The sequence below is a fragment of the Drosophila tropicalis genome, unplaced genomic scaffold (genome assembly GCF_018151085.1).
Source record: "Drosophila tropicalis isolate 14030-0801.00 unplaced genomic scaffold, ASM1815108v1 contig_694, whole genome shotgun sequence".
Classification (NCBI taxonomy): Eukaryota; Metazoa; Arthropoda; class Insecta; order Diptera; family Drosophilidae; genus Drosophila; species Drosophila tropicalis.
In genome coordinates this window covers 6339763-6366564 of record NW_027173176.1, presented here as the reverse complement: position 1 = coordinate 6366564, position 26802 = coordinate 6339763, and the positions used below count along the sequence as shown (strand labels likewise).

Sequence of the window (26802 nt, the reverse complement as noted above, 5' to 3'; positions counted from 1 at the left end):
CAAACGAATTTCTCTTTTTTCTATTTGTTGTTCATATTACGTAAAAGTAAAAAAGAAATTTCCACTTAAGCGAAAGACCTTTGAAATATTCAAATTTTAATATTGATTCATGAAATTGCGGTACGAAACTTACCTGAACCAAAAACTTATGGGAGAGATTGGTAAATCCTCCGACGCTTAAAACAAATGTGCGTCTTGAGAAAATCAACATCATTTTAATGATGAATCGAAACTCATTTGTTTCGCTGTACCAAGAGCAGTTGTACCAATCGAGATAAAGTAATTCACTTTGCGTTTCCACAATTTGGGCACTCAGATTATATAGGCTGATCTCCAAAGTTATGGTTACAAAGTATGCCATGATCATGCCCATCCATACCCAGCCAACATCCTGAAAATATACCAAAAAGAAATGAGCTGGCATTTGATTCCTCGAATTTAGTCTCGGGTTTCAAACTTACCAAAACTGTACTAATCTTATAGAGCAACATGCATATTAATATACTGCTGACAGCACATTGTACCAAAATGATGTACTTGAAAAGATTCTCTATTTGATTGTGATGCCTGGAGATCATACTACATTACAATACATTTTTCAGGAACATGTTCACGAGTCTCACCTGGCAATGCGAGCAAAAAGTCTCACACAACATTGCAAGTAGTTGACTCGCAAATGCTTTGGTACAACAGCATCAGAGGTCGAATTTTGTACCAGATATCGAAGAATCTGCAAAAGTCCAGCCTCATGTCTGGTTAGGATTACAAAGAGGCTATTGAAACCAAAGACGGCTGCAAAAAAATAAAAACAAAACTTTATATTATACATTGGCTTTTAGTCAAATTTAACAACTTACCAAAAAAGCACCAAACAGGACCTGACTGTAAAAGAAAAAACCTTATGGCATATGAAGGATATTCATGGTTACCCCATTGAAAATATGGCACTATGGCTGGATAGGCTTTAAAAAGTTAAGGGCAATAATTATTTAATTGATAGATTGGCATCGATTCTCAACTTGAATTGACTTACTCAGTGTCATTTCACAATAGTCATCTGCCACGATATAACAATCGTAGATATATTGAAAATATGGCCTCATTGTATAATATAAAACAGGCATGCAGACAACTTTAAAGAAGAACATCACTTGCCGATCGATAATTAGCCAACTTTCCACAATTATTGTACTCAAAGATTTGCTTAAGAGATGTTTTCTGGGCAATTCTGTAAATGTAAATTACAAAATTAGTCAATTTTAGGTAAGTTTTATCCCTCAATACTCTTTGTCTCTCATACTCAAATCGAAGAGACCCAGCGACTTGAGCACATCTCCTGTTTCGGTGGCATAGACCAATTGAATGCAGGACTCTAGGCAATTTTGAAAATGAAACATTTTCACAACACCCACGGACAATTGAAAGGTAAGCAGGACAGCCTAAGTTGGAAAAATGTCTATAAATCATATAATATTTTTATTATAGACTCACAAACCTCAACATAAGCCTCAAAGGACACCTGATAGTTGGCCATAATAAAAGCAACCAAACTATAGATGATCCACAAATTGATTAGCACTGCAAAGGTTCGTATACTGAAAATGGAAAATCATTAGAGTTTTCGTTCAGTTTTTCGGTAAGACATTCTCACAATGGCATTGGTTTAGAGCTGCGCTTTCTTGGTGCCAGATTAATGCCCAGAGCATAGGCACTGAACTCCACCCAAGCCAAGCCCAATTTTGGCTGCTCATCAATCCTCTCAAGTTCCACTTCAAGTACGTTCTGCATATCCTTAAGAAAAGTGATTGCCAACTGTTTAAGCAGCACCTAGAGTCGTAGACTTTTATGCCATGTGCATTTGGGGTTCGAAGTCAACTAGGAGTCGAAAATTATATGTTCGGACAACAGCAAATTGCTATATTGTTATGGACATTGTGCAACTCTCGGGTTAGAGAATAGAAATAATTATGAAAATTGGTTGGGCGTTGCCTAAAAACATTAAAAATTTAAAGCTTCCTCCAGGCTTCCACAAAAGGCTTCTTAATGAACGAAAAAGAGACTGAGAAGGTAAACTATAAGCAAATTACATGAGCAATCAAAGCCTAAACACCAATTATAATCTCAAAAGTGCTTATTAACGGAAATGAGTCAATAAATCAAGGTTTTGAATTTAAATTTAAGCCAAAAATTGAAAGTAAAACAAATAAAATACAAGTGTACATATAAACAAGAGAACAAAGGAATTTAAAACTTCCACATGAAATATTCTATAATTTTAAGTCTTTTTTGCAAACTTTATTGATTTCAAAACAAAATAATTATTTCTTATTTTTCCCTTTTTAAATGGCGCGCCAAGATTTTTTTGTTTGCTATCGTTAATCGATACATAACATGGATTCTATATATATAGATTAACATGTTATTAGTTAACATTGCTGTTAATTAACATTCCTTCAAGTTTTGCAGATGTTAGTCAATCTGATTATTATCCTTTTTTTCAATTATATGATATTAAGCTATCCAATCAGTATTCATTCTTTCTGCTTTTAACTTGTTGTTAACTTTTTTCATACGCAACAACAGTTTTGCGTTACTTTTCCAAACTGCCCATAGGAGCCCCACATAACGGGATGCGTTGCCCGCCAAATGTCTCACCTGGTCCCACAATGTTTTGTAAATATTTTCTTCTCCTTCCTTCCCCCTATTGCCATTGTTAGATAAACACACTTCTTTGCTAGTAAACGCAATTAATTTAAAGATCACAAAGCTACTAAACCTTATTATATTTCACTTTCTTAAACGGAGAAAACTTTTTAGCGCAACGTACTTTTTATAAACTGAGCGGCGTTGCCAACATTAAAAACGATCTCGATAACTATCAATTGTTGGCTCATTCATTTAAAATTTATATGGAAAACAAAGTAATGCCAAAATGGTATAATAAAATGTGATTCTAATTTAATTAATTCTTAATTTATTGAGTGTCTATTTCAAAATGTCTACAATCTTTGAGTGCCTGAAATTTAAATAACGGCGCGCAACAAGTCGATTTATCGAACTATCGAAACAAGCCACCGCCAAGCAGCTGATTGGCAATGGTATAGCTGTGGTGAGAATTGATTGTATGTGGGGAATGCGTATTTATTTGTTCAGTGCGGGAAAATTACTGTTAACACAGTGTGGCGACTTTTGAGTTTGCTTGGATTGGGTATACGTTGGTTAGGTACACGCATCTGCTGGCAAATACCCGGAACGTGACTACCCCCCGTGTGAAGCGACCTGGATCCCTGGATTGCGCCAATTACTGGTGTACTCCAAAGGGTGGATACCAAGGTATCCTCGCACTGAAGTACAGGAATAGCCCACACAATATTGGAACTGTTGCCTTAATTGACCAAATAGTATCGTGTTTGTTTCTCCAATGGAATCCAAAAAGTTGCTGGAGCCAGTGAAGTCCACCAATCCAATTGTGTTTTTGGACATTAGCATCGGCCAAGAAGATGGTGCGTATACGCAATCTATGGTTAGGATCAAAGTTCTCCTTCCACTATCTTTTATTACCCAACCCCCCTACTATGTATCTTTCCTCCCCCTAACTCATGCTCTCAATCTCTCCCACAGCGGGTCGCATGATAATTGAATTGCGCAAGGACGTTGTACCCAGGACAGCGGAAAATTTTCGAGCTTTATGCACAGGCGAATGTGGCATCGGCCAGCTGGGCAGGCCACTGCACTACAAGGGCAATCGTTTCCACAAGATAAAGCGAGTCTTTGCCGTCCAAAGCGGTGATCTGGTTAAAAATGATGGTTCCAGCGGTGAGAGTATCTATGGACCAGTTTTTGAGGATGAAAACTTTGACCTAACGGTATGCCTTTCATGTTAGCCTGTGTCGACACTATCAACAATTTCGTTTTTTTTTTCCTCTTTAGCACAACGAGGAGGGAGTAGTCAGCATGGCCAACTATGGCAGACCAAATACAAACAACTCACAGTTCTTCATTACGGCCGTGGGATGTGAGAATCTTAATGGTGAAAATGTGGTTGTAGGTCGCGTCCTACGTGGTCTGGGCATTGTGGCCGAAATGGAGCAAAACTGCAACGATGAGGGCGATCCAACGGCTGAGATTGTGATACGTGACTGCGGCGAGGTGCCTGCTGGCGAGGATTGGGCCATAGAATGCAGTGATGAGACGCCGGATACATTGCCACCATATCCGCAAGATTGGACGGGGAAATTTGATAAGCCGAAGGTTAGTCTCACCTCTATATAGAATTTATTTACTTACTACTTACAATTTATTTTATTTTTCTCTCATTCTCTCTGTTTTTCTCTCGCTCACTTTAGTGCGAAGTGATTGTCTCCCTGCTCACTGGACTGCGTCAAGCGGGTAATCATTTCTATCAATTGGGGCGTTATCATGAAGCTCGAACCAAATATCGCAAGGCCAATCGCTATTATATATATCTACGCAAACACTACGAGTGGCAGCAATTGTCGCACTTTAAGAAAAAGTTTGATAATGGTGGCAGGGATACGGAAATCCGTAAGATCGATGCCTTCTCTGTTGTTAATAACATAAATATGGCAGCTGTGGATCTAAAATTGGGCAACTATTTGAGTGCCAAGTATGATTGCTCCGAGGCCATAAGACTAGATGCCAATTGCAGTAAGGCATTCTATAGACGAGGTCAAGCCCAACGGGCCCTACGCAATTACGAGGAAGCGATTAATGATCTAAAGCGAGCCTATGCTCTCTTGCCCGAGAACAAGCAAATTCTTAATGAATTAAACAGCACCAAAAAACTGCTAGCCGAATATAATCGACAGCAGAGAAATGCGCTCAAGAATCTATTTGCCTGAATAGTAGTAGAGTAGAAAGAGGGACAGAGAGAGGAGGGAAAAGCTTCCTGCCTTTCTCTTACGTTTTTAAATCGTGTGTGGATTAAATGTGAGATTTTGGACTAATTGCTCTATTTTTACCCCATAATTTTAGATGTGTAAAGAAAAAAACAAAAAGAAAAAAACTATTAAATTAAATGTGGACCTGAATGACATATATATAGAAACATACAAACTTATATATATATATAAATGTTATATATGTATATATAAATAAACGAGTTTTGTTTTCATAATCTGTTCAGTTTTCTTAAAACTAAGTCAAAAGTATAAAACAAAAAATACAAAAAAACCCATTGTTCGGACTAGAAGCAGCATTCGGATTCCTATTAGAGAAACAGAAAACTGATTCTTTTTGGGTTTTTGTTTTTTAATTTTAATCAATACACAATTAGATCGCATGTAAGTAGTAGATAACCTAAACTAACATTCTTCTCACTTGTAGATAATAATCGGCTGCTTACAAGGTTTTTTGCTTAACTACTAGCAATTATTTCATATGTATATATGTATATATATATATGTGTAGGTATATATATATAAAAAAGTATCTTAAAACTATTGCTTAGATCTAGAGATTTGTCACAATATCCTGTTCGCTGCGCAGCAAATTGCCCGTTGCCGTGCCACCTCCTGCTGCCGTATAGCTCTTCATGCTGATTTCCATATTTGTCAGAGCACTGGAGACATGATATAGATTCTCCGACAATATAGCATAGACCTCAAAGAGCTCAGAGTCCGATTTGGAGACAATGAAAGCTTCTGCAAAAGAAAAGTGAAGTTGTTAGATTGCTTGTTGGATGGTTTTGAAAGATTTTACAAGCTAACCTGTGCGATCCCTCATAATGCTATGCGCATAGGCGTTTAGTATTATGGACATTTCATCGAATTTCAAACGACTATCCAGATTGCTGTAGCTAAATATGGTCAAACTCTGTTCCCCGCTTGAGGTCAGGGTAGAAATGCGACGATATTGACGCACATGGGAGATGGCGCTGGGCCAGCGCTGTAGGTCGATATGCTCATTCAAAGCGAGTTCGAACTCCTCATGGGTCATGGGCAAACCAGGTGATGGTGTCGGCGTATGCTCGCCCTCTGTGGAGGTAGAAGATTCCAGGCAATCAAGCTCTGCCTCGCTAATACAACGCACCAAAGCATCGCGCACCAAAGCATAGAGATCGGATATGTCATGCATCTGGAGAAGGAATCGAAAAAAGTTAATTAATCAAAAAACAAATAATGAAACTTTACTCACGTCTTCATTGATACGAAAATGATTGACCACATTCGAGGATATTTTATGATTCGATTCGATTAATAGAAGCAATTGGAACATGAGCTTATACAAGGAGCGTCCCAAATCCAAGACGACCTCAGTTGACGCCGGATCGAATGGCATATAGGCAATGCTGGAGCTACTAGGCATCTCCAATCCCGAGGCAGCAACATCCGATTCGTTGAACAAGGACAATTTGCAGCTGGTCTTTACAGCATCCAAACACTGCAATTGAAAACAATTATTAAAGATTTGGTATGTACATACATTGTAAGCAATTCAGTTTGCCGCAAACACACCTCCAACACTTGATCCTTGCGATCGAAGAAGGTCTCCAAGTGCTCTTGCACCTCCAGCACATTGAAACGCAGCGTCTCAAAGAGCTTTGGCGTGGTAGCCTGCTGTTCGCTGCACCAAACCCTGGGAGGATCAGCCCGAGAGCTAAGCAAATCCGTGAATAATGATATGCGATTGCCTAACTGCGAACCGATGCCAGTGAAGAACTTCTTTGCTTCTTTCGATATGCTTATGGTCTTAAAGGTTAGCTCTTTGATCAGTCGATAGAGTTGGAGCAGCAATTCCGAAGTGTGAGCCGAAGGCTGGTTAACCAGCATAGCCTGCAATTGACGTCGCCAATTCTCCTCCGCCTCGTCGTGAATGGCGGCTCCGAAACGTATAATGCCAGGCAAATGCGGTGAAGCATTGCATGGTGTTATATCACCCAAATCCCCAGCACTTGAGCCACTTGTATCGCTGCGGGAGACCGAATTGCGACGTCGCCTTTCGCGCAGGCTCAAAGATGTTGGCGGCACTGCGCTGAATCCGGACTTTAAGAATGATTGCCGATGGTCCTCATCTAATGGGGATTCGGATTCGGCTTCTTCGTCCGATGAATCATCGGCCGTTTGCCTTTTACGCTTGCTCAAGATGGGTGTCTTATCGCTGAAGCTATCCTCCAGGGCCGAGGAATGGCCACCCTTAATGGAACCACCAATGCCGCTGCCACAATTCAGGCGATCCTCATCGCCTTCGAATAGCTGATGACGTCGTACACCCCAATTGAAGTTATCGGTAGATTCACCAGCTATGCTATCTTCATATTCCAAGAAATCAAAGTCCTTGAATACTGTGAAATCGGGTTGACCATCATCACGACGTGAGCCACTGCTAAGATCACCTTGTGGCCCGGAGGTCTCTTCGGTGGATGAGGCGGCCGACGATTGACGTTCCATTAAATCGGAAGATTGACTGAAGATAACCTAAACGAGGGGGAAGAACAAAGAGAGAGGGACAGAGAGATCGATTAGAGAATTCAATTTAACATCTTGTATGAGTTAGGGATCAGCAGTAAGAGACATTCAGGTGAGTTTAAATATTGTTATATATGTATTGAGATAAAGCTTACGCTTTGTCTGGTGGCCATTGATCCCATTAGTAGTAGTGACGTGCTCAACGACTGAATGTGTGTAAAGATTAAAAAACAAAACAGTAAAAATAGGTACAATTGAAACAAAACGCATGCAATCACCACATGCAACAACAACAACAACAAAATAACAGACAGCAACACTCGCACGCCAAAATCGCACAGTGGGTTAAGATTCTCGAAACTCTGTAGGCTGGAAACTGGACTCTCCCATTGGTTTAGTTACAAATTTATGCATATCGGACAATAATAAAGAAATAAGTGCAGATCCAGGTAGGTTTCTAATAACACATAGTTCCAGGATCAAGCCCCAGTTTCCTGTTGATCCATGTTGCTGCTGAGACCAGGTCACAATTGTCTATTGATCTATATATGTAAGTACATTGCTGTTATGATTGAAATAAATGTTGGTTGCTCCTAGACCAAGTAAGTAACAATTCACCATGGATCCATTTGATAAACTAACTATCATTTAGTCTAGAGGACCTTGTCGAACTCGAATTTCGTGGTCCCACTGTGCAAGTTAAACGAGAGTGCGGCGGATGATGAATACTTATGTATGGTTAGTGGGATAAAATTATTACAAGCATTTCAAAACAAAACTACATGCGTAAGGAGCAAGCAAATTATGGAGGTAGATAGAGTGAAAGAGAGAGAAAGAACTGAATACTCGATTATGTCCTTTACCTTTGAGCAAATTGAGTTTATGAAATCGTCCTAGAAATTGGTTTAATTTCAATTTTTTTGGTTTCGGATTTTTGTTTGTTTTTTTTTTTTTTTTTTTGGTTAATGATGATGGATGGTTTTTTTTTTGGTTTTTTTGTTAGTTTTTTTGTTTTGGTATTTTACATGAAAGAAAAAAAGTATTAGAATAGTAATATAAATAATTTCGTATGCTATTTTGAGAGAGATGAGAGAGCAGAGGAAGAATAAAAAGTGGGAGGAATGGGGTGATGCTGTTGGTGGTTGGGGTGGTGGGTAAAGGGGGAGGGGGTTAGGTTGGGAGTGGGCTGCTGTTAGCTCTAGTGGGTAGCCTAAGGCATGCTCTTGGCTATTTACAATCTGTGAAGAGGGGCACATCTTTTCCTTTACCGTGGCCCCCTCTTCTATCTTCTCCTCCTTCTTCTCATCATCATTCGAATCGTAATTCTCATCGTGAAGCTTTCTTCTATACTTACCGATGGGGACTTGGGTAGACCAACACGCTGTCCACAGGTGGTCAACAGATTGACCAGGCACTCACGCACACGACACTGTGACATCCATGGTCGTTTCCAGCCGCTCAATGGCACTGTGTCGGCTGGCGAGAGACTTGCACTACGTCTAGGGGAATTCGGTGTACCAACGACACTGCTGCCGGCTCCAATGGCATGTTGTTGCAGCTGTTGTTGTTGTTGCTGTTGATGTTGTTGCTGCTGTTGCAGATGTTGCTGATGTTGCTGCTGCAATTGCTGATGCTGCTGTTGCTGCAACTGTTGATGTTGCTGCAGTTGTAATTGCTGCTGCTGCTGCAATTGTTGCTGCTGCTGCTGTTGAGATGTTGTTGTTGCTGTTGCCGCTGCCGCTGCAATTGCCGCCCGTTGCTGCTGTAGATGGAGATTCGCCTGCTGCTGATGCTGCTGTGAGCTTTGCGCGATTGTCACTGCCGTGGCATTGGTCAGTGTGGAATTGAGCGACGAGCTGCCCGTTATTGATGCATTTGCACTAACAGCCAATGATGGGTCATCCGATTTCAAAAGTATACGTCGTCCGATCAATGGGGTTTGGCTCACATCGAATGTGAATTCCATGGTGCGTCCAGCCAGTTCCTTTTTACAGAACATATCCGAGTCCGGATATGCGCCATAGAAAGAGAACGATAAGCCAGCGCTACTGCCGTCGCTAGGTGGCACCACTTGTAGCGAAGAACTGCGCGTTACAATAAGTTTCAAAATTTTCAATGAATCCTTCCAGTTGACCGTCTAAAAACGCCCACACACACACAGAGAAGCAGAGAGAGAGAGAAAGAGAGACAGAATGTGAGAAATCGAATGGGAAATGGAAAAACGTCAGTTAAAAGGACAACTTACGTCTAAATATTTGCCTATGGCTCGTAATAGATCGGCATTGATCGTTTGTGCCTGGGGCGCTGATAGGTCTACATAGTGCAACATGCAGTGGATTACATTGAGCACCGGCACCTGAACTTGCTGCGGACCCTTCTCCAGTACTTCAATAAGAAATGCCAGCATATGAAGACCCATGTGGGCATAAGTGTCGTGCAGATATTTCACCACACATTTGGTCCATTGGAACGATTCCTTGCAGAAGGTCTTGCGACTATAGAGGGTCATCACTGTACCCAGGTTCTCCAGTTTGGCACCCAGCTCGGTGGACACTTGGGCTATATTCTCGGCACTGCGTATGCATATCTCGTTGGCGTCCTCGTAATGAAGCAGCATGTAGGGCAGCAGGGCGATCACATTCATGGGAAAGGCACAACTCTGGGTGGGATCACAAACGGGTAGCGTGAGGAGTGGTGCGAATTGTGATAGAAGCGTTATTGTCGGCTCATAGGTCGAACTGTGGGTGCATCCTTTCAGAAGTAGAGCATGCACACCTGGATAGGCCGACCATTTGAGTTGCTGTTGCAATTTCTCGACCTTATCCCTGGCATCCGGACGATCCAGTGGCAAGCGATGCAGGACCCGTGTCAGCAGACGCAAAGCCAAAAGAAATTCATGCTCATAGTCCGATTCAAGCAACGACACCGACAACCAAAATAGCTGAGCCAATATGGTCATCTTATCGTCTTGCGTGGCTGTATCGCCCAGCATTTTCAAGCTCTGTGCGCTGCGGGAACGCGACAAGGCTGAACCGCCGCCAGGTGCAAATTTACAGACCACACTTCGTTCCAGCTCAATGCCCGATGCTCGATTCCTTAGCTCCACCTGTTTGTCGCAGGGCGAATTATTGGCCTTGCGACCACAATAGGAGACCGAATAACTTGTGCTCCGTCCGTGACTTGGAATCGAATAGTTTGAGGATTGTGGGGTCATGCCCGAGGGTGACTTCTTGCCCGGCAATATGGAATTCGGACCACCATCTTTATTATTTAAATTGGGTGTACTCTTAAAGATATCCTTCATCACATCCAATGGCCGGAAATCCGAATCAAGACTATCCACTGCAGCTTCCAGAGTGAGCAACAGCTCGGTGACATAACCTTGCATATCCTCGCCCTGTTCGGCCACTGTCTCGACCAAACGTGATAAAATATCCGACAACATTCGCGAATTGATGGGCACATTCAAGGCTCGGAAGATTTGCAAACATCGTCCTGCATAGTGACGCGAGGAGCACGATAGACCCAATTGCAACGCTGTCTGAGCCCATCTCTCGGCAATGCGTGCCTGGGGATAGCTATCAGCAAAGACCTTCACCATATGCTTGAGGAAACAGCTTAATTGGTCGGCTGACTTGACAGCCCACACCTTGGCCGTGATATCCTCGTAGTTCCACAATGGCTGGCAAGTATCCTGGGCCAGGAACTTCAGCAAGCTCTTGATTACATGCGCTATAGGCATTGTGGGACCCGGTTGCGGTGGAGCATGCTCATCAGCATGGATCAGCGGAACCTCTGAATTCTCTGTATTGTTCGGATTTATCTGCAGTGCTGCAGGCGTTGCAGCCAAAGTGGCCGTTGTCGCAGCATTCCCTGGCCCCATCTGCCCAGTGGCAGCGGCAGGCGGCAACTGTTGTACATTCGCTGGAGTCGTCGACTGGTGATGGCCCGCAATTATTGTCGAACTCGAGAGATTATGATGCAATGCATAGGCAGCTGCTGCCGCCTGGGGACTTACATGAAGCAGATAACTATCGAATTGTTGATGCAACTCGGTAAAATTATTATCAATCACAGGCAAAGCGGGCACTGTCAGACCCAAATCCAATTTGCTTGTCTCACTATTCAACAGAATCCGGGCCACTGTCAAATGATCATTGTGCTCGGCCAGAACGATGAGTAGATTCACGCACAATTGTTTGCAATGCTCCCGCACAATGGGTCGCGTGTGATCCAGACCCAGGAATAGTATGTGCAGCATCAGTGGCAAGTGCAAGGTCCAATCGATTCCCGGTATTCCATCCACAACAATATCTGTCAGCAGCATAACGGCCACATTACACCTAAAAGTGGATAAAACAAGGATCAGTACTAAACCAATGAACTCCTTAAACTAATTCTTCATTAAAGGTACATCAAAATGTATCTCTGCGATGCCATTTTCTAAAGTAAACGTCGAGGACTAATCTCCCTAAGATTTATGCGAAAACCCCATTAGTTAGTTACCTAATAACTGTCTACGTCCACGTTCCCTAAAATCAATGGATAAAAGCCCATGATGAGCTTTATCTTTCTGTTACTAATTCTCAAATATATTAGCAGTCATTTGACTATTTACCTAGACAGCTCTGTTTTGTTAATGGTTAAATTAGCATTTGTCGTATATACATATAAATAGAGTGACTTGGGCTAGAGATCATCATAACCATGAAGCTTATATTGGCATTCATATCTTTGGTTGTGGCCTATACCAATGGCCAAAGCCATACCGCCACCACTGCGGGCCCGAGTCCAATAATTGTCAATGGATACGCAGCCTACGAAGGCAAGGCTCCATACATTGTCAGTTTTGCCATTCGTACCGATGGCAGCAATACTGTTGCAGTTGGCGATGGAACTATAATTGCCAGTAACTGGGTTATAACAGCTGCCCATTGCCTGACGACGGACTATGTGGTCATTTACTATGGCTCCAATTGGGCCAGGCAAGGACAGATTAGCCACACCGTGAGGAAGGAGAACTTTATTCGTCACCACTTGTGGCCAGGTACCAATGGTAATGACATCGGACTGATCCGTACGCCAAGTGTGAGCTTCAACGACAGGATTAATAAGGTGGCCCTGCCCAAGTTCAGCGATAGAAACAATGCCATGGTCAACTGGTGGACTGTGGCCTGCGGTTGGGGCGCCATGGCAAATGGAAAACTGGCCGATTGGCTTCAATGCATGGATGTGCAGATCATTAGCAATGACGAATGTGGCAGATCTTATGGTAATCTTCCCTTTGGCATTGTGTGTACCAGGGCTGATAACAAATCGGCTTGTGGCGGAGATTCTGGTGGTCCTTTGGTCACACACGACGACCCCAGACTGGTCGGCGTGATCTCTGTTGCCGGTCAGAACTGCAAGGGACCAACGGGATACACTCGCGTTGTGGCCCACCTCGATTGGATCCGCGAAAAAACTGGCATTGCATATTACTAATACATATGTCGATATACTTTGATGTTTGCATATATTTATGATATTTTTTTTCAATCCTTAAACTCAATAAATATATTTCAACTGCAATCAATACGTAAATTATTTTCTAGCAGGAAATAACAATTTAATTTTAAAAGTAAAACTGAACTAATTTTAAAGAAGAAGATATAATACTTGAGATTCCTGGCTAGCTAATAAAAATCAGGAAAACGATTTAGATCAATTTTCAGAAGAATTGTCCTTTACTATCTTCCTTAGTCCCTTTTTCACTCTGCAGACTAGAAGAGGAACTCTTTGCTTTGAAAGAAGTTCATTCGATTGTTGTTTGAGCTAAACAACTTTAAACACTTCTAATTCGATATCCCTTAATTTTAGTAAGAATGTGGAAACCAAATTGATTGAATACCCTTAGGAAAATGCAAATGTAGTATAAGGATTCCAATTAAAGGAACCCAAAGAGCGATACCAGTATTCATTTTGACTGTTTGCGATTATGACATGCTTATGATGTCTTGAAATAGAGTGAGTATTTATTCAATCTTTATTAGGAACATCTTAAATTGAATCCAAGTGCTGATCAACGAAAAAACAGAAAAAAGGCCTTCGAAACCGAACGAATACATAAAAAAGAAAAGGAAAATTAGAAACTAATTAACTGATAATTTCCTTTTTGCATTTGCATAGCTAATGAATGTATGATAACGTGTATCTCCGATTTACCTAGGTAAAACACAAATTTATTAATTTTAAGTATAAATACAGCCAGTAGAGAGTCATTAGTGCATTTCCGAGTCAATATGAAGCTCCTTCTCACTTTGTTCCTGTCTCTAACTGTTGCGTTTGTTCACGGTGGTAAGTGGATTACGACCACCACGCCACGATCAATTCCTGACGATAAGGAACCCGTTGACGTCATAACCCGAGGCTATACGGCAGCCGATCATGAAGCACCCTACATAGTCTTCTTGTTTATACATAATGAGGGCAAGAACGTTGGAGGCTTATGTGGCGGTGTCATAATTCACTCGAATTGGATCCTAACAGCGGGACACTGTGTTGGGTCTGATTGGGTGGATATACATTATGGTACCAACACAAAGTGGGGTGGCTACGTGCACAAGGTGGCCAAGAGTAATGTCTACAAACGTGATAAGTACGATATTGCTCTCGTTCGGACTCCTTATAATGCCTTCAATGAATGAGTAAATAAGGTGGCCCTGCCCAAGAGAGAAACCTACAATAATCAATGGGCCAAGGCCTGCGGATGGGGAGAAATGGATGTTGGACAAAAGAGCGATAAATTGCAATGCGTTCAATTGCAGATTATCAGCACAGAAGAGTGCAAGAAAACATTCGGTTTCGTCTTAAATGACACTGTCTGTGTAAGTACACCGGGGGGAAAATCTACATGCCATGGCGATTCTGGTGGCCCATTGGTCACACTCAATAACCCTGTATTGGTTGGCATAACCTCATGGGGCGATGCTCGCGGATGTATGGTGGGCAGTCCAACTGCATTTGCCCGTGTCAGTTTCCACTTGGACTGGATACGTCAAATAAGTGGTGTTACTGCTTAGAGAAGAGCATGGATTTCTTACCCCAATTTTAAAAAAGGAGAAGAATAAAAATAAAGAAATTTGCAAATTTAAAGAATATTTTTGTTTTGACCTTGTATCGTCTTAGCTTATACAAAAAAAAATGTCAAGTGGAGTCTTAAATTAGTCTCAAATCATTTTGGCCTAAACATGCTATGTTGCTCTGCCGATCCTTTGATCGTCGAATGAACTGTGTTAACTAACCCAAGCTTGTTGTCTTTTGAGAGCTTTAATGCTTTAAACAGCATATTTCTAAAGACTTAGAAACTATCATTGTTGTAATTGTTGTTATACATATAAGCTTTATGGTATCGAAAACGTCTTATACTTTCTGCTACAAACATCTGACTAATTTAAAAAAAAAAAACATCAGTCAAGTTTTTATTATCGATCTTTTCTATGAAATTATTTACATCGGGTGGATAAGAATTATCTACAACAAGACCCACATTAGTTAGAAAAGTTAATCTTCTTTAATCCTTAAGATCTTTAGACTTAATACTAAAAATATTAAAGAATGGCTGGACCTGTAAAAGGATTTTACGCCCAACCCATAAAAGCACTGCTTTTCCCTTGCAATGAATGCTCAGTAAATGGGGCATATCCAGTCCACAAAGAAAGAAAGTGGAAGAGAAGGCAGAGAACTTGAAACTAATTTACTGTTAATTTCTTTTTTGCATTTGCATAGCTAATGAGTCTAAATGTATGATAACGTGTATCTCAGATTTGCACAGGAAGTTAATTAGTGTTGAAGTAAGATTTTAAGTATAAATATAGCCAGTAAAGGGTCATCCGAGCATTTTAGAATCACAATGAAGCATTTTCTGACTGTGCTCCTCTCTCTATCTGTTGCCACCGTTCAGGCTGGTAAGTGGATTACCACCACCACGACCGAATCAAATTCTGACGATAAGGATCCCGTCGATATCATAACCAATGGGTATACGGCAGCCGATCGAGAAGCCCCCTACATAGTTTTCTTGTTTATACACGACGAGGGCAAGAACGTTGGAGCCGGATGCGGTGGTGTCATAATTCACTCGAATTGGATCCTTACAGCTGCACACTGTGTCGGTGCAGATTGGGTGGATATTCATTATGGTACCAATTCGAAATGGGGTGGATACGTGCACAAGGTGGCCAAAAGTAATGTTTATAAACGTGATAAGTACGATATAGCCCTCGTTCGGACTCCTTCTAATGCTTTTAATGCAAAGGTCAATAAGGTGGCCCTGCCCAAGAGAGAAACCTACGCTAATCAATGGGCCAAGGCCTGCGGATGGGGACGAATGGCTGATGGCAAGTCGAGCGATAAATTGCAATGCGTTCAATTGCAGATTATCAGCACCAAAGAGTGCAAGAGTGTCTACCCATTTGTCTTAGATGATACCATCTGTGTAAATACGGCAGGAGGCAAATCTATATGCAATGGCGATTCTGGTGGCCCATTGGTCACACTCAATAACCCTGTATTGGTTGGCATCGCCTCATGGGTTGACGCACGCGGCTGTATGAAAGGCACTCCAGCTGCTTTTGCTCGTGTCAGTTTCCACTTGGACTGGATACGCCAAATAAGTGGAATAAGTGCATAAAGTAAGCCATAGACATTTCTCCCCAATAAACAAATATGCAATATTAAAGAGCTTTTTTTGTATTACTTACCGATGAAATCCACTAATGGGCAAACTGACATCTGGTAGAAATTCGGTGAGTGGTGCAAAGTAGCCACCGTACTCCGGCATGGGCAACGGATGCAAGTGTGCATTTGGTGGCGCCTCCGATTGTCCGCCGCGTAATTCGACATTCTCCTCTTGCCTTAGTTCCGGATCATTGATAAGTATATCTTCAGGTCTTGGTAGTATGGAGGGTCCAGAGGCAGCTCGAATTTTATCAGCACCACGGGGTGGACGACTTCCACTGATATTTGAGGTATTTGGTGTCGTAACAGCCGCTGCAGCAGCGGCAGCAGCTGCTTGAGTATAAGCACGAATACCGCTGTCCGACTTGCAGGTTCTATGAACATAAAAAACATTTTCGCTTGCTTTAGTTTCTCTTCTTCCATTGTATTTATTTACTTACCCAATTTTAATTGGATCCTCGCCACTATGGCGTTTTGTGTGAATTGTTCCCTTTTCCACAGCCAAATCCTGAATACGTGAATCGTTAATGCCGCCCACCACTTGACCTAAATCACCAAAATGACAATTGATTGTGAATGTTAATCTAGTTGTCTATCCATTTATCTTACCATCTGCACTATGACTCGAGGCTTTGCGCATGCTGGTCAAACGATAAAACGGCGGGGTCTCAGTCCTTTCAATCAGGCAATTGAGTGTTTCCACCGTTTGCAATTCGGCCATAAGTTCATCCAACAAACGATCCGGACAGCTGCGGGCCAGATAAAGTGCCACACGCTTGGCCTACATTGAATTCAATATTAATGGTTTTATTTGGATATAGGAATTCCATTGTTCTACTTACATAAGGCAAAAGTTCAGTGGGTGCCATACCACTCATTATGACCAAATAGCGTAAAATGACTTTAAGATTGTTTGGCCAAAATTGGCATAAAGTGCCCCACAATTCCTCAATATCTCGAGGATGGGCATCAGAGAACTACAAAACAACAATGATTGATTAATAGCCATCAAGTTAGATGAATGAATTCCAAATCCTACCTTGGCTGTTATATAGAATAGATTGTTAAGAATCATTTCCGTAGCCTCTGTGGAGCCAGTACCCTCGCGACGTCCCCTTGTGCCGGAATCGGGGAAATACTACAAAGGCAGGGAGATGGAAACATTTGAGTTTAAGCGAGCCTGCCAATGTCTTTTCATTTAGCACTTTACTCACCATTATGTATGAAAGAGGTGTGGCTGGTGGTACACTAGTGGCCACCAGTTCCATGTTCTGTAGCCAAGGTAAAAGGCATTGCAACAACAAGGCTCGCACATCCTCTCGTGCACTTTGAAACCGATGCGTGATTTCTACACCAAAACAAGGAAAATCATTAAACCTCAGAGAAAAGGGAGCCATCTCAATAATAAACTTACCGGAAAATATAGACATGGTCAATTCGGGACGCAGCTGGGCCAATTGTTTTGACAGGAAACGCTGAGAACGGCAGTAGGCATTGCTTAGCAGGACATCCAAAGTGCCAACTTTATCATCTTCTGAAATCAAAGCGAAGTGAAACACAAACTATATAGAATATTTACACAATTGGTAGAAAGAAACAAAGAGAACGAGGCGAAAATAGATATATACTAGATATAGAATGTAACGGCGGTTGCTCTTCCGTCATATTGGTATTTTGTTTTGGGAACTGAACTGTAGGAAAGTCCAGAGGCAACTGAGCCGAATTTAACAGCCAACCATGCCTTCTTTCCAAAGCTTTTCTTGCTTGTTATTGTTTCCTTCTCTTTTTTTTTTTTGGGCTAGAGTGGAATATTTTGTTATTCTTTTGAATTGAATAAAGTGTCATCCGCCAAATGATGGTAATAGTAAAAAGTTAATCTTAGTCGATTCTCTAAAGACAATATTTGTGTCACTTTCTTGCTCTATTGGTTATACCCTGCTGCTAATCCTTGACTGAGATTGTGTGTTGATTATGACCACTTGTTGAGGCTGGTCCGTTCACCATACTGACAACGACCCTGACCTTGCCACCTGTTGCATGTTTATGAATGAAGTGACGATGCATGGCCATTGCGCCGACTCCAAATTGGGAAAAGCTTTTTCGTTCTATTACATCCGTTTCATACATTTTTTTCTTCCGTTTTTTGGCGCCTTCCACGAATTGTGAATTGTGCGGCGAAAGCCAAAACATCGGCACTTCTGTTTACCTATATATAAAGAATCTTTGGCCATTGTCTCGGCTTAGTTGCGCGCTTATTGTCCACAAGGCAAGTCGAATTTTGCCGCCAGGACACGAACACACACAGACAAGGACAACAAATCAAAAAACATAAACTTGATAGTGATCGACGGTTAAACAAGTGTTTATAATTTTTGTTTTTTTTTCCCCCATCAAATAATAAAAGTGAACAGAATTTCTGAATTTTTTTTTCGTTTCTTATAGGATTTTAATCACTTCTTTAATATTTGACACAAAGTGTTATTCAAATATCTTTTTTTGCCGGTTAAATCCCATTACGCGAAAATATCTGCTTATCTGCTTCTTTTTTTTAATGCTTGACAGTAAAAAAAAAAGATGGTTTCTTTGAAAAACGTGAAAATTTAAATGCTTTTAACCATAATTAATTCACAAGTGATGAAAATTTATGACGAACAAATTGTTGTTATTTGATTACATTTTTTTGTGCGAGTTTCAACCGAATCCAATAAAATGTGTGTGGAAGTTGTTCAGATTTTTTCTTTATAAATTGTTTTTAATAAAAAATTTAACAGTTTTTGAAACAGTTAAATGATTTGCCAATTACACACAGAGCTGAAAGTTAACTGATTTCAGAGCTCTGTAGTCGTTAATGAAATTGGTCTTTACATTTATTTAGATGAAATATGAACACTTTTGTAGATATTTTATAGTTCTGAAAGTAATTGGATTTCGTTCGCCACTTTTGAAAACTCTAAACTTTAAACTCGAATTTTTAAAAATTTAAAGGCAAACTGCAATCTTCTTAACAACAATTATTAACAACGAAACTCAGTTTAGAACTTACTGCCATATTTTGATAAGGTCTTAAAGTTGGCACTTGAAGTGTCCCTCTGCGCCATTTGCACAGCTAATTAAAAATTTTTGGCTTAAAACTTACTTTAGCAGCTTGTGGAAAAAGGATGAAAACTTTTGAAGAGTGCAATATGCAAAATGTACATTTGCCAGTAAATGAAGTGGAAAAACTTTGCAACACCAAGTACGGAGTCAATTAAATCATAAAGTTGTTTATTTAGTTTAGTGCTAGATGATTGCGATTGACAAGAAAAAGAAAACTTAAGAAGATCGAGAGCCACAAAAAATAAAGAAATAAAGAACATAAATAGTGCAAAATAGATGACGAGGAGAAGAAGGGAAGTGGAACTTGAAAGGCCCCAACTAAACTAATAGCCAGACAATGGCAATGGCATTGGCACTGGCAACAATGACAACCACAAGTGAGACAATAGTAACGGATATGGAGGAGCTTGCCACAGCAGCAGCAACAGGGGCAACAACTGCGGCAACAACGGCAACAACAGCAGCGACAGCAGCTATAGTAGCAATGGCAGCAGCAGCAGCATCGGCCGCAGAAGCAGCAAGAGCAACCAACACATCGTCATTATCATCATCCACCGCAGTCGCATCATCATCGTCCTCATCATCATTAGCGACAAGTACATCAGCCTCCTTCAACAACAGCAGCAATTTAACCAATTTTTACGATTTGGATTTCACCTCCTCCTCATCCTCGGCCTCCTCATCATCGCCGTCATCCATTGCCTCCTCCTCCTCCCTAGCACCATCGTTGGCTGAAAATGATGATGTGGTTAATATGACCTTTCTTATTGGACATATTGTGCAGCAATATTATATACCCATATTATGTTTCACTGGCACAATTGGCAACTTGTTGTCCGTATTTGTCTTCTTCAAGACAAAGCTACGCAAACTATCATCGAGTTTCTACTTGGCCGCATTGGCTGTGAGCGATACTTGCTTTTTGTTGGGCCTATTGGTTCAATGGTTGAATTTCCTAAACATCAATATCTACAATCTGGATTACTTTTGTCAATTCTTTACATTCTTAAGCTATTTGGCTAGCTTCTGTTCGGTTTGGTTTGTTGTCGCCTTCACCGTGGAACGATTCATTGCGGTCATATATCCGTTGAAGCGTCAAACTATGTGCACTGTCCGTAGGGCAAAAATGGTATTGGCTGGTCTCACATTGGGCGGATTTTTGCATGGACTGCCCTATATAGTGATTGCCAAGCCTGTCTATGTTGAGAAGCTGAATAATACAATTTGCGATCTGAATACGGAATATGAGGTGAGTACAAAACACATTAAACATGAAACTATTTGGCCTTTTGATGTCTGTCTAAGCGAACTACACACACACACACACACACACACACACAAACGAGCTCACATCACCATCATCATCATTATCATCATCAAATGCATATTTGTAAGAGGGATGCGACTCGAGTCTGAGTTGGGGTCTGAATACGGGTCCGTCGTTTGGTTGCCCTTGGCAACTAGTCACTGGAAAAATTCACTAAAATCAAACCGTAAAACCGAAGCATAACCCAAACCCAATCCAACACACACACGCACACACACACACACACACACACATATGCAAAAGGTAACTAAAAAGTGACAGCAGCAAATCAGGCAAAATTCTCAACATTATTCAAATTCAAATTCGAAATTCTGTCTGCCTTTCCACTTTCTGGCCTCTTCCATCCCTGCCAAGACCTTGCAAAGTGTCTGTGTGTGTGTCTGTGTGTGTGTGTGTGTGTGTGTGTGTGTGTGTGCTTGGATATGATGAAAGAAGACAACATTTATTATTATTACTTTTTTCTATCAATAACATTTCAAAGGTTTCTCGTCCTTCCATGTTTTTCTACTCAGGCCACAAAAAGTTTTCAATTCAAATTTAAATATGTAATTTTAACTTTTTTTTTTTTTTTTTTTGGGGTAGTAAAAGAGTCAACAGTGGAAATGGATATCAAATTTCATAAATCCAAATGAAGGGGTCATGCCCATAAGAAATTCATAAGTCATTTTTGTTGAAATATTTCGCAAGATATATATTTGTATATCTATGTATATAAAAGAAAGGCAAAAGAAACTGGTTTATTAACTACTTAGAATTGAGCCTTGGGCTGTGTTAAGAACAAAAGGCAAGTAAATGTAGGTTTGAGAATATCTTTTAAAGTTCTTCTTCTTCAAAAACAATTTGGTTATGTCCCTTTTTTCATCTCCTCCCTTGCAACATCTCAAATGAATCGACTTTTTCTACTTTTTTTTTATCTAATCGTTCTTATTAATTTGAATTTACATAAAATATTGTAGGCTGAGCTCATTAGCGAACCGTTTTGTGAATAAAAACTAAAATATTTCTTTGCATTTGAGTTTTGAATGGCAAATGGAAAGACAAATATGTAGGTATCAAATGGAAAAAGCGTATTCAGAATTAAATACAGACCTAGTTGACATTTACGAGGTTAGATATAAATTTGATTGTTTACTGTAAGAAGCATTCAAGTTTGTCAGCAACATAACAAAAGTGAAAAGTTAAAGATAAACGCAACTTCAAATGGCTTAAGTGTTGCTGCTGTTGAGATCTGAGAACCACATCACACATACGACATGTTGTACAATTAAATGTCATTAACATACATTTCGAAACAGTTTAATTAGCCTCTGCTAATGAACTAATGAATTAACGACAGCAACAACAACAAAAACTATTGCCAAATGCAAAAAACAAGAAAGTTCTTCAGCACCTTCTTTTGGAGTTTGAGTTTGACATTTGAGGCGTAGAAAGCAAAAAGCAAGAGAAATAGATCAACAGTCTATATATAACAATACTTTCTTTTTGGTTTTGTTTTGTTTTGTTTTTGGCAATTAATCAAACCCACACTGAGAGGAAACGGCAAACTGCTGAGTGAGTTAAGCCGCAAATTGACAATTTATTAAGGACAACCACCAAATTAATAAAAACCATCCGAAAACTATACTTATATGTATAAACCAATATATGAACGAGGAGACAAAGGACAAATATTTTTGTTGACCCCAAATACAAAACCAAAAAAAAAAAAAAAAAAATGAAAAAGCCAAAACCTTAGACATTAGAGACAACAAACTAACAACTAAGCCACGCACTAAACTTGCCCTAAGTGCGTGATACCAAATTTCGGTTTTTGCAGTTAGGTGTGTCCCTTATGTCCCTTATCTCCCACGCTTGCTTTCCCTGGGCAACTTCTCATCTTTCTACTGCTCTGTCTCTCATTCTTATTGTGACGATGACAATTTTCTGTTTCTGTTCTTGTTCTTCTGATAAATCTCGAATTTCATTTTGTTTGTTTAAGATTTTTATTTAGTTTTCTTTTGCGTTTTCTGTGTATGTGTGTGTGTGTGTAAAGGAAATTCAATGCTAATTTAAAACCAAACAAGGTAAAATGAAAGTAAAACGACTGGAATGAATGAAAATGTTGTACGCTTGCTTTCTTTATATTTCCTTCTGGTTTTCAGCCTATTAGCCAAATTGGCTACATCCAAGCGTAAAGTGTCGACGCCCACAAGGCATTCAACTGAGACAAAGCCATATCCGATGATGGATGAGCAGCTCAATGCCTAACTGCCTATCTGCCTAACTGACTGACTGAATGACTGAATAACTGACTGGGTAGGTAGGTGGAAATTCAAATTCAATCAGCAATTGTATGACTGATGTTTGGCAAGTTTTAATAGATGTCGTCGCACTTGCCCCAAGATGAATGGGGTTCTTACTATCTTCTTTTTGCATTGACAACACTTGAACATCAATATGTGTATGTTAAGGTGTCCCCTCTCCGTCTACCCTTTGCCATTACACTTGGTGTTCTCTTGTATGGAGGCCATAAATATATATGTGTATTGTGTATTTGCCGACTCCAAGAAAATTGAAAGAAACAAATCATTGTGTAATGGCTTTTGTCTTAATAGCAGCAGTAGAGCACTACATAACACAGCACTCGGTACTAGGCACTTGGCACTTGGGTTGCCGTCGTCTTCTTCGCCTGTTCGCAGATGTTCAAAGCGTTCAAATTTGTTATAATGAGAAACAACTCTTACCATTCATATTCATACATTCAGACATTTAACAAATTTATATACATTCGGCTTCAGTTTCTGGGTTTAAAAGTTAAATTGAATTGATCTATTGGGCGCCTTGCCTTTGTAAATGACCCAGGCTTTACCACAAAACTTGTATCTTTAGGACAAAGTTGCAAACACATCAAAGTTTGAATTATCCTTTATATAACAAACAAAAAAAAATACAAAAACTTTCACTCGATTGATAAATGGGTAAACAAATTGGTAACTCTTGGAACTAAACGGTTTTTCAGTTAACTCTTGTTAATAAGTTATGCACAAAGTCCAAGTGAACCTGTGACTTTACTTAGGCGAATAGAGGCAACCAAAGAGTACCTAACTAAGTAAAGATTCACCTTACTAGCCTCAAGTGGTAAACATTCCTTGCTTAACTTACTCTAGATGGACTAGTACGATAGAATAAATATATTTGCAAGTCACTGTGAGCCATTTCAAGTGTAAAGATAGCGCAATGAGCAGTAGATGGAACGTTGCCCCCTAAACTATGCAATAAGCAGTCTAGGAATTCTTGTGAATCAATTTGAATGATTGAGAATCGAGGGGCCTTTTAAAGTGGTCGGCAGATCCACATACATAATCTATTAGCAAATAAAATATCTCTAAAAGTGGCTTTCAAATTTTGTGCACGACCAATTGATAATACACCAAGTTCACTCATAAAAGTTGACATTCAATGGCAACTAGATACATCCACCAAGTTGCTGCGAAGTGATGCATTAGCTTTATTGGGTCTATTTTTACATTTATTTCTTTTTTTTGCGGTTGCAATGAGCTGAAATAAACGCTTTTGCCAAAATGCAGTCTGCAGTGAATTTATGTCACTTTGGGGAGGAATAAAAATATACATTTTGTTGCAGAGTGCACACTCACGCACACACACACACAAATCAAATGGTTCTAAGCTAGCTAATCAACTTGTTCCATCAAGCTTAAAAGGAATCTCATTCCAACAAAATGACAGCTGGTGGTCAAAATATTTAATAAACTTTTTCAGCATGAAATGCAGCAGCAGAAGCAGAAGCAGCTGCAAAATAAAATTGAAATTGGTCTCTGCCATTTACAGGAAACTACTAGTTGTCAGTTTATTAAAGGCTTATGACATGAGCGGCTCTCTACTTACCCCCAAACACCCGCCCACTCGTCCACACACCCAAAGTGAGTGACGGACAGACAGATAGTCAGAGTCAGTGTGAATATAAGGACATTTAAACGACTCAGTAAAGCAATTTAAAGTGTTTGCCTGGACAAGGCATTGCCAACGAATGTCATCACTCTTTTACATGCTAATAAATAATAAAATAGTTTTTAGATTTACAACTTGAGCTAGATAGTATATAATACCTACTATTTCATATCTGGAAAATGTAAATGTAAAAATTTTTTTTCTTTGCTTTTTCTCGTAAACATTCGATTTACGTAACCAAAACAGCGGCGAGTTTAGTTCTATATAAAATAGAGACTTTGCTTTGTATAACGAAACAGTACCATGAAGACATTTCTGGCAATTTTAACGCTAGCTGTAGCGTTTGCCCACAGCCATCACTACGGCATTGATCGGACTCAGTGTTGGGAACGTGGCCAGGAGGGTAGTCCCAATAACATTATCAACAATGGATATGAAGTCAAGGAAGGAGATGTGCCATACATTGTCCATTTAAGCTTTGGCGGAAATTCTGTATGTGGTGGTAGCATAATTGGAAACACTTGGATTTTAACTGCTGCCCATTGCCTATGGCGTAAACTATATGCAACGATTTATTATGGATCCAATCAGTGGGAGTCAAATACATTACACAGAGTGCTTTTCACTAATTTCATTATACATGAATTGTATAGGTCTCATCCAAACTTAAGATTCGATATTGGTCTAATCCGTACACCACGCATCGAGTTTGGTGAGACAATTAGCAGGATAGCTCTTCCCGCAGTGAGTGATCGGTGTGAATGGATGGTGGGCGATGAGGGTAAAGTTTGCGGCTGGGGCCTCAAATGCAATTCCGGACCTCCCAAAATACTGCAATGCATCGACGTGACAATTATAACCAATGAAGAATGCTTTAAACCGCCTAAGGAAGCAATTATTACAGACAGTTTGATCTGCACAGGAATAGACAAGGGGCAAACAACTTGTTCTGGCGACTCTGGTGGCCCTTTAGTAGCTGATTCACATCCCCCCAAGTTGATTGGAATTGTTAAAGGCAGCTTTGACACGTGTAATTCTAATTCCTTGTATACCCGCGTTAGTTCATATTTGGAATGGATTCATGAAAAAACTAATATTCCTATTTCTGACTAAATGTATGTATCATTTCATTTGTATTAGCTTGTAGAGCTTTCCAGAATAGTAAAAAAAAGGGTTCGCCATTCGCCATAGTGTTATTTTCAATAAATCTGGCCCTGTTTATAATAAATCATTGCGATGAAATTTTCACAAAGTTAATCGAACAAAAAAAAAAAGGGGGAAAAAAAAACTTTCAAGTGCAACATGCGCTTGCGATAGAAAAAACCCAACAAAGGAAGTTACGAGGCGACGTCGACCAGTTGAATGGTTAGGACGAGTGGTGGAACCCTTGTATCGTATACAAACATGGCTCAAGTGAATGGAAAATTTACTAGCCATTTGGCTCTGATCCATTTGACAAACACATAGAAGAGGCCGGACCCATAAAAAGTGCAAACTCAATACAAATAAATAGGAAAAGAAACACACAACAAAATAAACGAAACGAAACGAAACGAAAAGAGCAAATAAATTTAATGCCTTTGGCTTGGTCAGGCGGCACACATAGAACGACAGCGAGATGTATAGAAGCAGAGCAGCTTTTCCATTTTACTTTATGACGGGCCCATTTTGATGGATTTTCATGGGCAAGGTGTTTATTGAACCAAAAATGCTGCTGATAAGTGATAGACGGAAGACGACACGAGGACACAAGGAAAAGAAGAAGCAAAAACTTGAAGCACAAGTAAATTAAAAATAAATGGCTAAACAATTTATTTGTCTCTTCATTTTCTGATGATGATGATGATGGCCGATAAAAATCAATTTGTGGATTGTGTTTTTTTTATTATTATTATTATTGTGGCAAAATCAAGTGGAAAAGTTTTTTATGTACCTGAAATGAATTTTCATGCAATTTCAATTCAGGTATGAATGGAAATTTAAATTGACACCCATTCACCCATAATATGTGGCTGAACTATGAATTTCATTTCTCTCTTTGCAGGGTATAAGCAACATTTTTTCAGTTCCTATCTATGTAAACTAATTTTTTAGTCCTACAAAACTAAAACGCCCATAGGTGGTATGAGTGTGAGAGACACAAATTTATGCTTTCCCAAAAAGTGATATTTTAAGGTCCAATGGCAAACGGCAAAGGGTATATAGACTGTCGCATTGCTTACCGAGCATCTTTCGCATTTAAAATGGTAAAATTATGTTAATTGCATTGAGAAATTATATAAAATA

General features: G+C 40.0%; 4 protein-coding genes across 4 annotated transcripts in view; 2 read left to right on the top strand and 2 right to left on the bottom strand.

Annotated features, from left to right (window-relative positions):
* Nucleotides 1-36: 36 nt before the first annotated feature.
* Nucleotides 37-1857, bottom strand: Or67b (Odorant receptor 67b). The gene is made up of 9 exons (XM_068292796.1): nt 1652-1857; nt 1496-1595; nt 1301-1439; nt 1034-1228; nt 858-962; nt 624-792; nt 462-567; nt 134-391; nt 37-78 (listed from the first exon to the last, which is right to left on the bottom strand). Exons 1-9 carry the CDS (start codon nt 1786-1788, stop codon nt 37-39), a joined length of 1251 nt encoding a protein of 416 aa, XP_068148897.1. The 5' UTR covers nt 1789-1857.
* Nucleotides 1858-3133: 1276 nt separating this feature from the next.
* On the top strand, nt 3134-5137 carry Cyp40 (Cyclophilin 40). The gene is made up of 4 exons (XM_068293193.1): nt 3134-3503; nt 3622-3866; nt 3931-4251; nt 4347-5137. The coding sequence occupies exons 1-4, from the start codon at nt 3422-3424 to the stop codon at nt 4860-4862; spliced, it is 1164 nt and encodes a 387-aa protein (XP_068149294.1). The 5' UTR covers nt 3134-3421; the 3' UTR covers nt 4863-5137.
* Nucleotides 5035-26802, bottom strand: part of fry (Protein furry) — a 67116-nt gene continuing 45348 nt past the window's right edge. Inside the window, 15 exon segments of the mRNA XM_068293187.1 lie at nt 5035-5663; nt 5730-6096; nt 6157-6402; nt 6477-7436; nt 7583-7633; nt 8291-8320; nt 8782-9564; nt 9673-11770; nt 16169-16519; nt 16586-16691; nt 16755-16926; nt 16988-17122; nt 17185-17283; nt 17360-17493; nt 17560-17679. Coding sequence (XP_068149288.1) covers nt 5473-5663; nt 5730-6096; nt 6157-6402; nt 6477-7436; nt 7583-7633; nt 8291-8320; nt 8782-9564; nt 9673-11770; nt 16169-16519; nt 16586-16691; nt 16755-16926; nt 16988-17122; nt 17185-17283; nt 17360-17493; nt 17560-17679 — 5843 coding nt within the window. The 3' untranslated portion in view covers nt 5035-5472.
* On the top strand, nt 12135-12998 carry LOC137579029 (serine protease 1-like). The gene has a single exon (XM_068292696.1). The coding sequence runs from the start codon at nt 12135-12137 to the stop codon at nt 12909-12911; it is 777 nt and encodes a 258-aa protein (XP_068148797.1). The 3' UTR covers nt 12912-12998.